The sequence below is a fragment of the Melanerpes formicivorus genome, unplaced genomic scaffold (genome assembly GCF_026170545.1).
Source record: "Melanerpes formicivorus ecotype bairdi unplaced genomic scaffold, bMelFor1.0.p_v2 SCAF_245, whole genome shotgun sequence".
NCBI lineage: Eukaryota > Metazoa > Chordata > Aves > Piciformes > Picidae > Melanerpes > Melanerpes formicivorus.
Window position 1 is genome coordinate 39,971 of NW_027142597.1, and position 14,020 is coordinate 53,990.

Consider the following 14,020-nt stretch of genomic DNA (forward strand, 5'->3'; position numbering starts at 1 on the left):
AACCAGCTCATTTCAGCCCTCTGGCCTGAAAGGCTTCTCCCACAGCACCACGACATCCTGGCCAGCAGGAGCAGTCCTTGTGCCCTGTGCTCAGCACTGCTTAGGCCACACCTGGAGTCCTGTGTCCAGTTCTGGGCTCCTCAGGTTAGGAAAGAGGTTGAGCTGCTGGAAGGTGTCCAGAGAAGGGCAAGAAAGCTGGGGAGGGGTCTGGAGCACAGCCCTGTGAGGAGAGGCTGAGGGAGCTGGGGTTGCTTAGCCTGGAGAAGAGGAGGCTCAGGGGAGACCTTCTTGCTCTCTCCAGCTCCCTGCAGGGAGGTTGGAGCCAGGTGGGGGTTGGTCTCTTCTCCCAGGCAGGCACCCAGCCCCAGAACAAGAGGACACAGTCTGAAGCTGTGCCAGGGGAGGTTCAGGCTGGAGGTGAGGAGAAAATTCTTCACAGAGAGAGTGATTTGTCATTGGAATGTGCTGCCCAGGGAGGTGGTGGAGTCCCCATCCCTGGAGATGTTCAAGAGGGGCTTGGATGTGGCTCTTGGAGCCATGGTTTAGCTGTCAGGAGGTGCTGGGTGCCAGCTTGGCCTTGCTGAGCTCTGAGCTCTTTCCCAACCTCATTGTTTCTGTGAGTCTCCTTGGCTTGCCTTCTCTCTCTGAGGTTCTGCTGGGGCTGTGTCTTCGTTCTCCTTTCACTGCCTGTCACTCCTGAGAGGTTTGGTGATTCCTCAGCATGCTGGGGGGGGTGGGGGGGGGTGGGGGGTGGGGGGGTGCTGTGGGGAAGCAGAGTTGAAAAGCCTTAGTGCAACCCCTGCTGCCTGCCTGCTACATCTGCCCAGGGGGAGGGGAGCTGCAGCAGGCCCAGGATATCAGCTGGACTTGGTGATCTTAGAGGCCTTTTCCAGCCTCAGCCCCAATCCTTGGGCAGTCTCCTGGGGTTTGTTTTCCTGCTGGAGAAGCTGCAGCCCCTTGCCGCTGCAGCCCCTTGCCCCTGCAGCCCCTTGCTGCTCCTGCAGCCCCCTGCCCCTGCAGCCCCTTGCTCCTGCTGCAGCCCCTTGCTCCTGCTGCAGCCCCTTGCTGCTCCTGCAGCCCCCTGCCCCTGCAGCCCCTTGCTGCTCCTGCAGCCCCTCGCCCCTGCAGCCCCTCGCCCCTGCAGCCCCCTGCTCCTGCAGCCCCTTGCTCCTGCTGCAGCCCCTTGCTCCTGCTGCAGCCCCTTGCCCCTGCAGCCCCTTGCTCCTGCAGCCCCTTGCTCCTGCTGCAGCCCCTTGCTCCTGCTGCAGCCCCTTGCCCCTGCAGCCCCCTTGCCCCTGCAGCCCCCTGCCCCTGCAGCCCCTCGCCCCTGCAGCCCCCTTGCCCCTGCAGCCCCCTGCCCCTGCAGCCCCCTGCCCCTGCAGCCCCTCGCCCCTGCAGCCCCCTGCCCCTGCAGCCCCCTGCCCCTGCAGCCCCTCGCCCCTGCAGCCCCTCGCCCCTGCAGCCCCTTGCTCCTGCAGCCCCTTGCTGCTCCTGCAGCCCCTCACCCCTGCCCCTGCAGCCCCTCGCCCCTGCAGCCCCTCGCCCCTGCAGCCCCTTGCCCCTGCAGCCCCTTGCTGCTCCTGCAGCCCCTCACCCCTGCTCCTGCAGCCCCTTGCTCCTGCAGCCCCTTGCTGCTGCATTTCCTCCTGGTGTCTGCCCTGGGGTTGGGTAAAAGGGGTGGCCAGGAGGGGGAATCGCAAAGCTTGAGCCATGGCTTTGCCTTTCCTGCCGCAGCAGGGGTGTCCAGCTGCCCTTTGAACCGCGGGGAGGGTGGCCCAGGGGCCTGGCCGAGGCGGCTGGCTCCCGGCCTGGGCGGGACGGGCCAGGCTGCGGCCCCACTGCCTGTGGGCACAGCGCTGGAGGCTGGGGGGCAGGATGAGAGCCCTGCTGCGGGCTGCCTGCGGCCGGCTGCTGCCCCTGGCAGGCAGGCTCTGCGCTCGCCCGCTCGCTGTGGCCGCCCCTCGCCATGGGCTGCGCTCCTCGCCGCTCCCGGCCGCCTCCAGCCCCGTCCCCGGGGTCTCCCCGGGGCGCAGGACCCCTTGCCGCCGGGGCTCGCAGTTCAACGTGCCCCCCAGCGCCCTCTCCGTGGCGCGGCCTGCGGGGGTCTGCTCCATGCTGAAGCTGCCGGTGGAGAGCTCCGCGGAGGGGCTGGACGCAGCTTTCATCGGCGTCCCTCTGGACACCGGCACGTCCAACCGGCCCGGCGCCAGGTACGGGGCAGCCCCGGCGCCGGCCTCCGCGCTCCGCTGCGCTGGCAGAGCGGCTGGCAGCGGGGGGGGTGGCACTGGGGGTCCTGCCTGGCGGCACGGGGCTGGCACTGGGGGTTCTGCCTGGCAGCATGGGGCTGGCACTGGGGTTCTGCCTGTTGGCAGGGGACTGGCACTGGGGGTTCTGCCTGGCACCACGGGGCTGGCGCTGGGGGTCCTGCCTGGCAGCACGGGGCTGGCACTGGGGTTCTGCCTGTTGGCAGGGGGCTGGCACTGGGGGTTCTGCCTGTTGGCAGGGGGCTGGCACTGGGGGGTGCTGCCTGGCAGCATGGGGCTGGCACTGGGGTTCTGCCTGTTGGCAGGGGTCTGGCACTGGGGGTTCTGCCTGGCAGCATGGGGCTGGCACTGGGGTTCTGCCTGTTGGCAGGGGGCTGGCACTGGGGGTTCTGCCTGTTGGCAGGGGGCTGGCACTGGGGGTGCTGCCTGGCAGCATGGGGCTGGCACTGGGGTTCTGCCTGTTGGCAGGGGTCTGGCACTGGGGGTTCTGCCTGGCAGCATGGGGCTGGCACTGGGGTTCTGCCTGGCACCACGGGGCTGGCACTGGGGTTCTGCCTGTTGGCAGGGGGCTGGCACTGGGGGTTCTGCCTGGCAGCATGGGGCTGGCACTGGGGTTCTGCCTGTTGGCAGGGGGCTGGCACTGGGGGTTCTGCCTGGCAGCGGGGGGCTGGCACTGGGGGTTCTGCCTGTTGGCAGGGGGCTGGCACTGGGGGTCCTGCCTGTTGGCACGGGCCTGGCACTGGGGGTTCTGCCTGGCACCACGGGGCTGGCACTGGGGGTTCTGCCTGGCAGCGGGGGGGCTGGCACTGGGGGTCCTGCCTGTTGGCACGGGGCTGGCACTGGGGGTTCTGCCTGGCACCACGGGGCTGGCACTGGGGGTTCTGCCTGGCAGCGGGGGGCTGGCACTGGGGGTTCTGCCTGTTGGCAGGGGACTGGCACTGGGGGTTCTGCCTGTTGGCACGGGGCTGGCACTGGGGGTTCTGCCTGGCAGCGGGGTGCTGGCACTGGGGGTTCTGCCTGTTGGCAGGGGACTGGCACTGGGGGTCCTGCCTGTTGGCACGGGGCTGGCACTGGGGGTTCTGCCTGGCACCACGGGGCTGGCGCTGGGGGTGCTGCCTGGCACCGGGGGGCTGGCACTAGGGGTCCTGCCTGGCACCACAGGGCTGGCGCTGGGGGTTCTGCCTGGCACCGGGGGGCTGGCACTGGGGGTCCTGCCTGGCAGCACGGGGCTGGCACTGGGGGCTCTGCCTCCCCAGGTTCGGCCCTCGGCAGCTGCGGGCGGAGTCGGCGATGCTGCGGAGGTTCAACGGCAGCACCGCGGCGGCGCCTTTCGACTCCCTGCGGGTCGCTGACATCGGGGACGTGAACGTCAACCTCTACAACCTGCCCGACAGCTGCCGTCTCATCCGGGAGGCCTTCCAGCAGATCCTGGCCTCTGGCTGTGTGCCCCTCGCCTTGGGTAAGCACCCTGGCAGCTCCCTGCTGTGCCACCGTGTCCTAAGCACCCTGGCAGCTCCCTGCTGTGCCATCCTAAGCACCCTGGCAGCTCCCTGCTGTGGCATCAAATCCTAAGCACCCTGGCAGCTCCCTGCTGTGCCATCCTAAGCACCCTGGCAGCTCCCTGCTGTGCCATCCTAAGCACCCTGGCAGCTCCCTGCTGTGCTGCCACATCCTAAGCACCCTGGCAGCTCCCTGCTGTGCCATCCTAAGCACCCTGGCAGCTCCCTGCTGTGGCATCAAATCCTAAGCACCCTGGCAGCTCCCTGCTGTGCCATCCTAAGCACCCTGGCAGCTCCCTGCTGTGCCACCACCGAATCCTAAGCACCCTGGCAGCTCCCTGCTGTGCCATCCTAAGCACCCTGGCAGCTCCCTGCTGTGCTGCCACATCCTAAGCACCCTGGCAGCTCCCTGCTGTGCCACCGTGTCCTAAGCACCCTGGCAGCTCCCTGCTGTGCCATCCTAAGCACCCTGGCAGCTCCCTACTGTGCTGCCACATCCTAAGCACCCTGGCAGCTCCCTGCTGTGCTGCCACATCCTAAGGACCCTGGCAGCTCCCTGCTGTGTTGCCACATCCTAAGCACCCTGGCAGCTCCCTGCTGTGCCACCGAGTCCTAAGCACCCTGGCAGCTCCCTGCTGTGCCATCCTAAGCACCCTGGCAGCTCCCTGCTGTGCTGCCACATCCTAAGCACCCTGGCAGCTCCCTGCTGTGCCATCCTAAGGCCCCTGGCAGCTCCCTGCTGTGCCATCCTAAGCACCCTGGCAGCTCCCTGCTGTGTTGCCACATCCTAAGCACCCTGGCAGCTCCCTGCTGTGCCACCGAGTCCTAAGCACCCTGGCAGCTCCCTGCTGTGCCATCCTAAGGACCCTGGCAGCTCCCTGCTCACCCAAACCCCCTCCTCACCCTGCCCTCCTTCAGGCTTGCCCAGGCTGCCCAGAGCTGTGGCTGAGGCTCCGTGCCTGGGGGCACTCCAAGCCGGGCTCGCTGTGGCCCTGGGCAGCCTGCTCTAGCCGGAGGTGTCCCTGCTTGAGCCGGTGAGGGGCGCTGAGCACCTCCTGCACTGTTCCATCCTCTTCCCTCCCCTGTTGCAGGGGGAGATCACACCATCACCTACCCCATCCTGCAGGCTGTGGCAGAAAAGTAAGTTGCTGGCCTGGAGGCGATGCAGGAGGAGGAGCTGGGAGCGGCTCCTGCTTTGCTGCTTGCCTGTGGGGCAGGCAGGGCCACCGCGCGGGGCACGGGGGCTAACGGGGCCGCCCCGCCCCATCCAGGCACGGTCCTGTGGGGCTGGTGCATGTGGACGCCCACACCGACACCGGAGACAGAGCCCTGGGGGAGGAGATCTACCACGGGAGCCCGTTCCGGCGCTGCCTGGAGGAAGGGCTGCTGGCCCGCGGCCGCCTGGTGCAGATCGGCATCCGCGGCTCCTCCTACGAGCCCGACCCCTGCCTCTACAGCCGGCAGCAGGTGAGCTCAGCCGGCACCCCCTGCGGCTCCCCACTCTGCTTCAGCAGGGAAAAACCCTCACGGGGTCAGCGGATCGCAGAGTCTCGGGCTGGAGGGGACCTCAAGGATCATCAAGGTCCACGGAGAGACGGAATTGTTTGGGCTGGAAGTGGCCTCTCAGATCGTGGAGTCCAACCATCAGCCCAGCTCCACCACGGCCACCAAGCCATGGCCCCGGGTGCCGCGGCCACTGGTTTCTTGAGCACCTCCAGGGGTGGGGACTCCACCACCTCCCTGGGCAGCCTGTGCCAGTCCCTGACCACTCCTGCAGTAGAGAAATTGTTCCTCCTGTCCAACCTAAGCCTCCCCTGGCACAATTTCCTCTCCTTCTATCACCTGAGACTAGGGAGAAGAGTCCAACCCCCACCTCACTGCAGCCTCCTTTCAGGCAGTTGCAGAGAGCCATGAGGTCTCCCCTGAGCCTCCTTTCCTCCAGGCTCAACACCCCCAGCTCCCTCAGCTGCTCCTCCCCAGCCTTGCTCTCCAGACCCTTCCCCACCTTGCTTGCCCTTCTCTGGCCCTGCCCCAGCCTCTCAAGGTCCTTCTTGGAGTGAGGAGCCCAAGACTGAACACAGCACTCAAGCTGTGGCCTCCCCAGTGCCCAGTACAAGGGGACAATCACTGCCCTGCTCCTGCTGGCCACACCATTGCTGCTGCAAGGCAGGATGCTGGTGGTCTTCTTGGCCACTTGAAGACAGAATTAACCAGGTTTGAGATCATCAAGTCCAACCTCTCACCCAGCACCATCTGATCAACTCAACCATGGCACCAAGTGCCTCAGCCAGGCTCTTCCTGAACACCTCCAGGGATGGGGACTCCATCACCTCTCTGGGCAGCACATCCCAGTGGCCAATTCCTCTTGCTGGGAAGAATTACTTCCTAACATTCAGCCTAAACCTCCCCTGGCACAGCTTGAGACTGTGTCCTCTTGTTCTGGGGCTGGGTGCCTGCCTGGGAGAAGAGACCAACCCCCACCTGGCTCCAGGCTCCCTTCAGGGAGTTGGAGAGAGCAAGAAGGTCTCCTCTGAGCCTCCTCTTCTGCAGACTAAGCAACCCCAGCTCCCTCAGCCTCTCCTCCCAGGGCTGTGCTCCAGACCCCTCCCCAGCCTTGCTGCCCTTCCCTGGACACCTTCCAGCAGCTCAGAGTCCTGAGCAGCCCAGCGCTGGGCACAGGCCTCCCGCTGCCATTCGCCTGTCTGTGCCCTCCCCCGCAGGGCTTCCGGGTGGTGCCAGCTGAGGAGTGCTGGGGGAAGTCCCTGGTGCCGCTGATGGTGGAGGTGAGGAAGCAGCTGGGGGCCCAGCCGGTGTACCTCAGCTTCGACATCGATGGGCTGGACCCTGCCTACGCCCCGGGCACCGGCACCCCCGAGATTGCCGGCCTGACCCCCGCGCAGGTAACGCCGGCAGCCTCGGCTCAGCGAGGCAGGGGCTGGAGGGGACCCCTGAGCCCCACAGCAAACAGCCTCTGGGCAGCCTCATGGCCTCCTCTGAACCCTGCTCCAACAGCTCCCTGGCTGTGCTGCGCTGAGGACTCCAGAGCTGCCCCAGCGCTGCAGGGAGAGGCACAGCAGAGAGCCAGAGTCCCCTCCCTGCCCCTGCTGCTGGGCATCAGCCCAGGCCAGGGTTGGCTTTGGAGGTGATGCCAACCAGCAGAGAGCCAGAGTCCCCTCCCTGCCCCTGCTGCTGGGCATCAGCCCAGGCCAGGGTTGGCTTTAAAGGTGATGCCACCAGCAGAGGAGCAGAATCCCCTCCCTGCCCCTGCTGCCCAGCTGCTGGGCATCAGCCCAGGCCAGGGTTGGTTTTAAAGGTGATGCCAACCAGCAGAGGGGCAGAGTCCCCTCCCTGCCCCTGCTGCCCAGCTGCTGGGGATCAGCCCAGGCCAGGGTTGGCTTTGGAGGTGATGCCAACCAGCAGAGAGCCAGAGTCCCCTCCCTGCCCCTGCTGCTGGGCATCAGCCCAGGCCAGGGTTGGCTTTGGAGGTGATGCCAACCAGCAGAGAGCCAGAGTCCCCTCCCTGCCCCTGCTGCTGGGCATCAGCCCAGGCCAAGGTTGGCTTTAAAGGAGATGTCACCATCAGAGGGGCAGAGTCCCCTCCCTGCCCCTGCTGCCCACACTGCTGGGCATCAGCCCAGGCCAGGGTTGGCTTTGGAGGTGATGCCACCAGCAGAGGGGCAGAGTCCCCTCCCTGCCCCTGCTGCCCACACTGCTGGGCATCAGCCCAGGCCAGGGTTGGCTTTAAAGGTGATGCCACCAGCAGAGGGGCAGAATCCCCTCCCTGCCCCTGCTGCCCACACTGCTGGGCATCAGCCCAGGCCAGGGTTGGCTTTAAAGGTGATGCCACCAGCAGAGGAGCAGAATCCCCTCCCTGCCCCTGCTGCCCAGCTGCTGGGCATCAGCCCAGGCCAGGGTTGGCTTTGGAAGTGATGCCACCAGCAGAGGGGCAGAATCCCCTCCCTGCCCCTGCTGCCCAGCTGCTGGGCATCAGCCCAGGCCAGGGTTGGCTTTGGAAGTGATGCCACCAGCAGAGGGGCAGAATCCCCTCCCTGCCCCTGCTGCCCAGCTGCTGGGCATCAGCCCAGGCCAGGGTTGGCTTTGGAGGTGATGCCAACCAGCAAAGTGAAGCCAAGCGAGCCAGAGAGCATTTGGTGGTGGGTGTGAGGAGGGGAAGTGTTGCCCTGGTGTGGTTTGGCCTGCACAGGCTGGGGTTTCCCAGCTGCACAAGAGTAAAACAGAGCCTCCAGCATTCCCACTTGCTAAAGCAGAGTAGAATAGAATACAATAGAATAGACCAGACCAGGTTGGAAGACACCTTTGAGATCATCAGGTGCAACCTATCACCCAGCACCATCTGATCAACTCAACCATGGCACCAAGCACCCCATCCAGGCTCTTCCTAAACACCTCCAGGGATGGGGACTCCACCACCTCCCTGGGCAGCACATCCCAATGGCCAATCTCTCTTGCTGGGAAGAATTTCTTCCTCACCTCCATCCTGAACCTCCCCTGGCACAGCTTGAGACTGTGTCCTCTTGTTCTGGGGCTGCTTGCCTGCTTGGCAGAAGAGACCAACCCCGACCTGGCTCCAACCTCCCTTCAGGGAGTTGGAGAGAGCAAGAAGGTCTCCCATCAGCCTCCTCTTCTCCAGGCTAAGCAACCCCAGCTCCCTCAGCCTCTCCTCCCAGGGCTGTGCTCCAGACCCCTCCCCAGCTTTCTTGCCCTGGCTCCCAGCCCTGCCTGTGTTGGTGTTTTCCCCCTCCCCCAGGCTCTGGAGATCATTCGTGGCTGCAGGGGGCTGAACATCGTCGGCTGTGACCTGGTGGAAGTCTCTCCCGCCTACGACCTCTCCGGTGAGCCTGCGGGGGGCTGGGGGGGTGCAGTGTGCCTGCCTGGCAGAGGTGGTGACCCACCCCTGGTTGGCCATCCGTGGGTTTGTTCCCCCTCTCCCCTTCCCCTTTTTAGGCAACACAGCCCTGCTGGGGGCCAACCTGCTGTTCGAGATGCTCTGCGTGCTCCCCGGCGTGAGGTCGCTGTGAGGGGAGCAGCTCCTGCCTGCCTCGGGAGCAGCTCCTGCCTGCCTGCCTCGGGAGCAGCTCCTGCCTGCCTCGGGGGCAGCTCCTGCCTGCCTGCCTCGGGAGCAGCTTCTGCCTGCCTCGGGAGCAGCTCCTGCCTGCCTCGGGAGCAGCTCCTGCCTGCCTCGGGGGCAGCTCCTGCCTGCCTGCCTCGGGAGCAGCTCCTGCCTGCCTCGGGGGCAGCTCCTGCCTGCCTGCCTCGGGAGCAGCTTCTGCCTGCCTCGGGAGCAGCTCCTGCCTGCCTCGGGAGCAGCTCCTGCCTGCCTCGGGAGCAGCTCCTGCCTGCCTGCCTCGGGAGCAGCTCCTGCCTGCCTCGGGGGCAGCTCCTGCCTGCCTTCCCCGGGAGCAGCTCCTGCCTGCCTCGGGAGCAGCTCCTGCCTGCCTCGGGAGCAGCTCCTGCCTGCCTCGGGGGCAGCTCCTGCCTGCCTGCCTCGGGAGCAGCTCCTGCCTGCCTCGGGAGCAGCTCCTGCCTGCCTCGGGAGCAGCTCCTGCCTGCCTGCCTCGGGAGCAGCTCCTGCCTGCCTCGGGGGCAGCTCCTGCCTGCCTGCCTCGGGAGCAGCTCCTGCCTGCCTGCCTCGGGGGCAGCTCCTGCCTGCCTCGGGGGCAGCTCCTGCCTGCCTCGGGAGCAGCTCCTGCCTGCCTCGGGGGCAGCTCCTGCCTGCCTCGGGAGCAGCTCCTGCCTGCCTGCCTCGGGGGCAGCTCCTGCCTGCCTCGGGAGCAGCTCCTGCCTGCCTGCCTCGGGAGCAGCTCCTGCCTGCCTCGGGAGCAGCTCCTGCCTGCCTGCCTCGGGAGCAGCTCCTGCCTGCCTGCCTCGGGAGCAGCTCCTGCCTGCCTCGGGGGCAGCTCCTGCCTGCCTGCCTCGGGAGCAGCTCCTGCCTGCCTGCCTCGGGGGCAGCTCCTGCCTGCCTCGGGGGCAGCTCCTGCCTGCCTCGGGGGCAGCTCCTGCCTGCCTCGGGAGCAGCTCCTGCCTGCCTCGGGGGCAGCTCCTGCCTGCCTGCCTCGGGGGCAGCTCCTGCCTGCCTCGGGGGCAGCTCCTGCCTGCCTCGGGAGCAGCTCCTGCCTGCCTCGGGGGCAGCTCCTGCCTGCCTCGGGAGCAGCTCCTGCCTGCCTCGGGAGCAGCTCCTGCCTGCCTCGGGAGCAGCTCCTGCCTGCCTGCCTCGGGAGCAGCTCCTGCCTGCCTCGGGGGCAGCTCCTGCCTGCCTGCCTCGGGAGCAGCTCCTGCCTGCCTGCCTCGGGGGCAGCTCCTGCCTGCCTCGGGGGCAGCTCCTGCCTGCCTCGGGGGCAGCTCCTGCCTGCCTCGGGAGCAGCTCCTGCCTGCCTCGGGGGCAGCTCCTGCCTGCCTGCCTCGGGGGCAGCTCCTGCCTGCCTCGGGGGCAGCTCCTGCCTGCCTCGGGAGCAGCTCCTGCCTGCCTGCCTCGGGAGCAGCTCCTGCCTGCCTCGGGGGCAGCTCCTGCCTGCCTGCCTCGGGAGCAGCTCCTGCCTGCCTGCCTCGGGGGCAGCTCCTGCCTGCCTCGGGGGCAGCTCCTGCCTGCCTCGGGGGCAGCTCCTGCCTGCCTCGGGAGCAGCTCCTGCCTGCCTCGGGGGCAGCTCCTGCCTGCCTGCCTCGGGGGCAGCTCCTGCCTGCCTCGGGGGCAGCTCCTGCCTGCCTCGGGAGCAGCTCCTGCCTGCCTCGGGAGCAGCTCCTGCCTGCCTGCCTCGGGGGCAGCTCCTGCCTGCCTCGGGAGCAGCTCCTGCCTGCCTGCCTCGGGAGCAGCTCCTGCCTGCCTCGGGGGCAGCTCCTGCCTGCCTGCCTCGGGAGCAGCTCCTGCCTGCCTCGGGGGCAGCTCCTGCCTGCCTTCCCCGGGAGCAGCTCCTGCCTGCCTCGGGAGCAGCTCCTGCCTGCCTCGGGGGCAGCTCCTGCCTGCCTCGGGAGCAGCTTCTGCCTGCCTCGGGAGCAGCTCCTGCCTGCCTGCCTCGGGAGCAGCTCCTGCCTGCCTCGGGAGCAGCTCCTGCCTGCCTGCCTCGGGAGCAGCTCCTGCCTGCCTGCCTCGGGGGCAGCTCCTGCCTGCCTCGGGGGCAGCTCCTGCCTGCCTGCCTCGGGAGCAGCTCCTGCCTGCCTCGGGAGCAGCTCCTGCCTGCCTCGGGGGCAGCTCCTGCCTGCCTGCCTCGGGAGCAGCTCCTGCCTGCCTCGGGGGCAGCTCCTGCCTGCCTCGGGGGCAGCTCCTGCCTGCCTCGGGAGCAGCTCCTGCCTGCCTCGGGGGCAGCTCCTGCCTGCCTCGGGGGCAGCTCCTGCCTGCCTGCCTCGGGAGCAGCTCCTGCCTGCCTCGGGGGCAGCTCCTGCCTGCCTCGGGGGCAGCTCCTGCCTGCCTCGGGAGCAGCTCCTGCCTGCCTCGGGGGCAGCTCCTGCCTGCCTGCCTCGGGGGCAGCTCCTGCCTGCCTCGGGGGCAGCTCCTGCCTGCCTCGGGAGCAGCTCCTGCCTGCCTCGGGAGCAGCTCCTGCCTGCCTGCCTCGGGGGCAGCTCCTGCCTGCCTCGGGAGCAGCTCCTGCCTGCCTGCCTCGGGAGCAGCTCCTGCCTGCCTCGGGGGCAGCTCCTGCCTGCCTGCCTCGGGAGCAGCTCCTGCCTGCCTCGGGGGCAGCTCCTGCCTGCCTTCCCCGGGAGCAGCTCCTGCCTGCCTCGGGAGCAGCTCCTGCCTGCCTCGGGAGCAGCTCCTGCCTGCCTCGGGGGCAGCTCCTGCCTGCCTGCCTCGGGAGCAGCTCCTGCCTGCCTCGGGAGCAGCTCCTGCCTGCCTCGGGAGCAGCTCCTGCCTGCCTCGGGGGCAGCTCCTGCCTGCCTGCCTCGGGAGCAGCTCCTGCCTGCCTCGGGAGCAGCTCCTGCCTGCCTCGGGGGCAGCTCCTGCCTGCCTCGGGGGCAGCTCCTGCCTGCCTCGGGAGCAGCTCCTGCCTGCCTCGGGGGCAGCTCCTGCCTGCCTCGGGAGCAGCTCCTGCCTGCCTCGGGGGCAGCTCCTGCCTGCCTCGGGGGCAGCTCCTACCTGCCTCGGGAGCAGCTCCTGCCTGCCTCGGGGGCAGCTCCTACCTGCCTCGGGAGCAGCTCCTGCCTGCCTCGGGAGCAGCTCCTGCCTGCCTGCCTCGGGAGCGGCTCCTGCCTGCCTGCCTCGGGAGCAGCTCCTGCCTGCCTCGGGAGCAGCTCCTGCCTGCCTCGGGGGCAGCTCCTGCCTGCCTGCCTCGGGAGCAGCTCCTGCCTGCCTCGGGAGCAGCTCCTGCCTGCCTCGGGAGCAGCTCCTGCCTGCCTGCCTCGGGAGCAGCTCCTGCCTGCCTCGGGGGCAGCTCCTGCCTGCCTGCCTCGGGAGCAGCTCCTGCCTGCCTCGGGAGCAGCTCCTGCCTGCCTGCCTCGGGAGCAGCTCCTGCCTGCCTCGGGAGCAGCTCCTGCCTGCCTCGGGAGCAGCTCCTGCCTGCCTGCCTCGGGAGCAGCTCCTGCCTGCCTCGGGGGCAGCTCCTGCCTGCCTGCCTCGGGAGCAGCTCCTGCCTGCCTCGGGAGCAGCTCCTGCCTGCCTCGGGGGCAGCTCCTGCCTGCCTGCCTCGGGGGCAGCTCCTGCCTGCCTCGGGAGCAGCTCCTGCCTGCCTGCCTCGGGAGCAGCTCCTGCCTGCCTCGGGGGCAGCTCCTGCCTGCCTGCCCCGGGAGCAGCTCCTGCCTGCCTCGGGAGCAGCTCCTGCCTGCCTGCCTCGGGAGCAGCTCCTGCCTGCCTCGGGAGCAGCTTCTGCCTGCCTGCCTCGGGGGCAGCTCCTGCCTGCCTCGGGAGCAGCTCCTGCCTGCCTCGGGGGCAGCTCCTGCCTGCCTGCCTCGGGAGCAGCTCCTGCCTGCCTCGGGGGCAGCTCCTGCCTGCCTCGGGGGCAGCTCCTGCCTGCCTGCCTCGGGAGCAGCTCCTGCCTGCCTGCCTCGGGGGCAGCTCCTGCCTGCCCCGGGGGAGCAGCTCCTGCCTGCCTCGGGGGCAGCTCCTGCCTGCCTGCCTCGGGGGCAGCTCCTGCCTGCCTCGGGAGCAGCTCCTGCCTGCCTCGGGGGCAGCTCCTGCCTGCCTCGGGAGCAGCTCCTGCCTGCCTCGGGGGCAGCTCCTGCCTGCCTGCCTCGGGAGCAGCTCCTGCCTTCCCCGGGAGCAGCTCCTGCCTGCCCCGGGAGCAGCTCCTGCCTGCCTCGGGGGCAGCTCCTGCCTGCCTGCCTCGGGAGCAGCTCTGCCCTCAGCCCAGCCTTCCCCTGCCCTCTTCCCTCAGGGTGCCCCTGGCAGTGAGCAATAAATGCCATTCATTTCGTTTTCCTGCTGGCAAAGGGAAGCTGAAGGCTGTGGGCAGCAGCTGCCTTTGAGCAGCTCCTTTCACTGCTGGCTGGAGCTTGGCTGGCAGGGGCAGAGCCAGAGGGGCACAGAACTGCCTTGAGGGGCAAAGACCTTTAAGGCTCAGCCAGTCCAGCCCCTCTCTGACTCTGCCAAGCCCAGGGCTAAACCCTGGCCCTCAGCACCACAGCTCTGGGGCTTTGACACCCTTCTGGGGATGAGGATTCAACCACCTCCCTGGGCAGCCTGGGCCAGGCTTTGAGAAGTCTTTCAGGGATAAAGTTTCTTCTCCTGTCCAACCTCAGCCTCCCCTGGGGCAACCTGAGGCCATTTCCTCTTGTTCTGTCACTTGGCCCTTGGCAGAAGAGACCAACCCCCACCTGCCTCCAGCCTCCTCTCAGGGAGCTGCAGAGAGCCAGCAGCTCTCCCCTCAGCCTCCTCTTCTCCAGGCTCAACCCCCCCAGCTCCCTCAGCTGCTCCTCCCCAGCCCTGCTCTCCAGACCCTTCCCCACCTTGGTTGCCCTTCTCTGGCCCTGCTCCAGCCTCCCAAGGTCCTTCTTGGAGTGAGGAGCCCAAGACTGAACACAGCACTCAAGCTGTGGCCTCCCCAGTGCCCAGCCCAGGGGGACCATCACTTCCCTGCTGGCCACACCATTGCTGCTGCAAGGCAGGATGCTGGTGGCCTTCTTGGCCACTTGAATACAGAATGAACCAGGCTGCAAGAGACCTCAGAGATCATCAAGTCCAACCTATCCCCCAGCATCATCTGATCAACTCAACCATGGCACCAAGTGCCTCAGCCAGGCTCTTCCTAAACACCTCCAGGGATGGGGACTCCACCACCTCCCTGGGCAGCACATTCCAATGGCCAATTCCTCTTG

The 14,020-nt window shown here is 68.1% G+C and overlaps 1 protein-coding gene across 1 annotated transcript; it reads left to right on the forward strand.

Moving 5' to 3' along the window:
* The first annotated feature begins 1,867 nt into the window (after nt 1-1,867).
* AGMAT (agmatinase (putative)) lies at nt 1,868-9,458 on the forward strand. The gene is made up of 8 exons (XM_068169924.1): nt 1,868-2,210; nt 3,521-3,723; nt 4,855-4,903; nt 5,035-5,230; nt 6,484-6,663; nt 8,532-8,616; nt 8,729-8,814; nt 9,405-9,458. Exons 1-7 carry the CDS (start codon nt 1,876-1,878, stop codon nt 8,800-8,802), a joined length of 1,122 nt encoding a protein of 373 aa, XP_068026025.1. The 5' UTR covers nt 1,868-1,875; the 3' UTR covers nt 8,803-8,814; nt 9,405-9,458.
* Nucleotides 9,459-14,020: the final 4,562 nt, after the last annotated feature.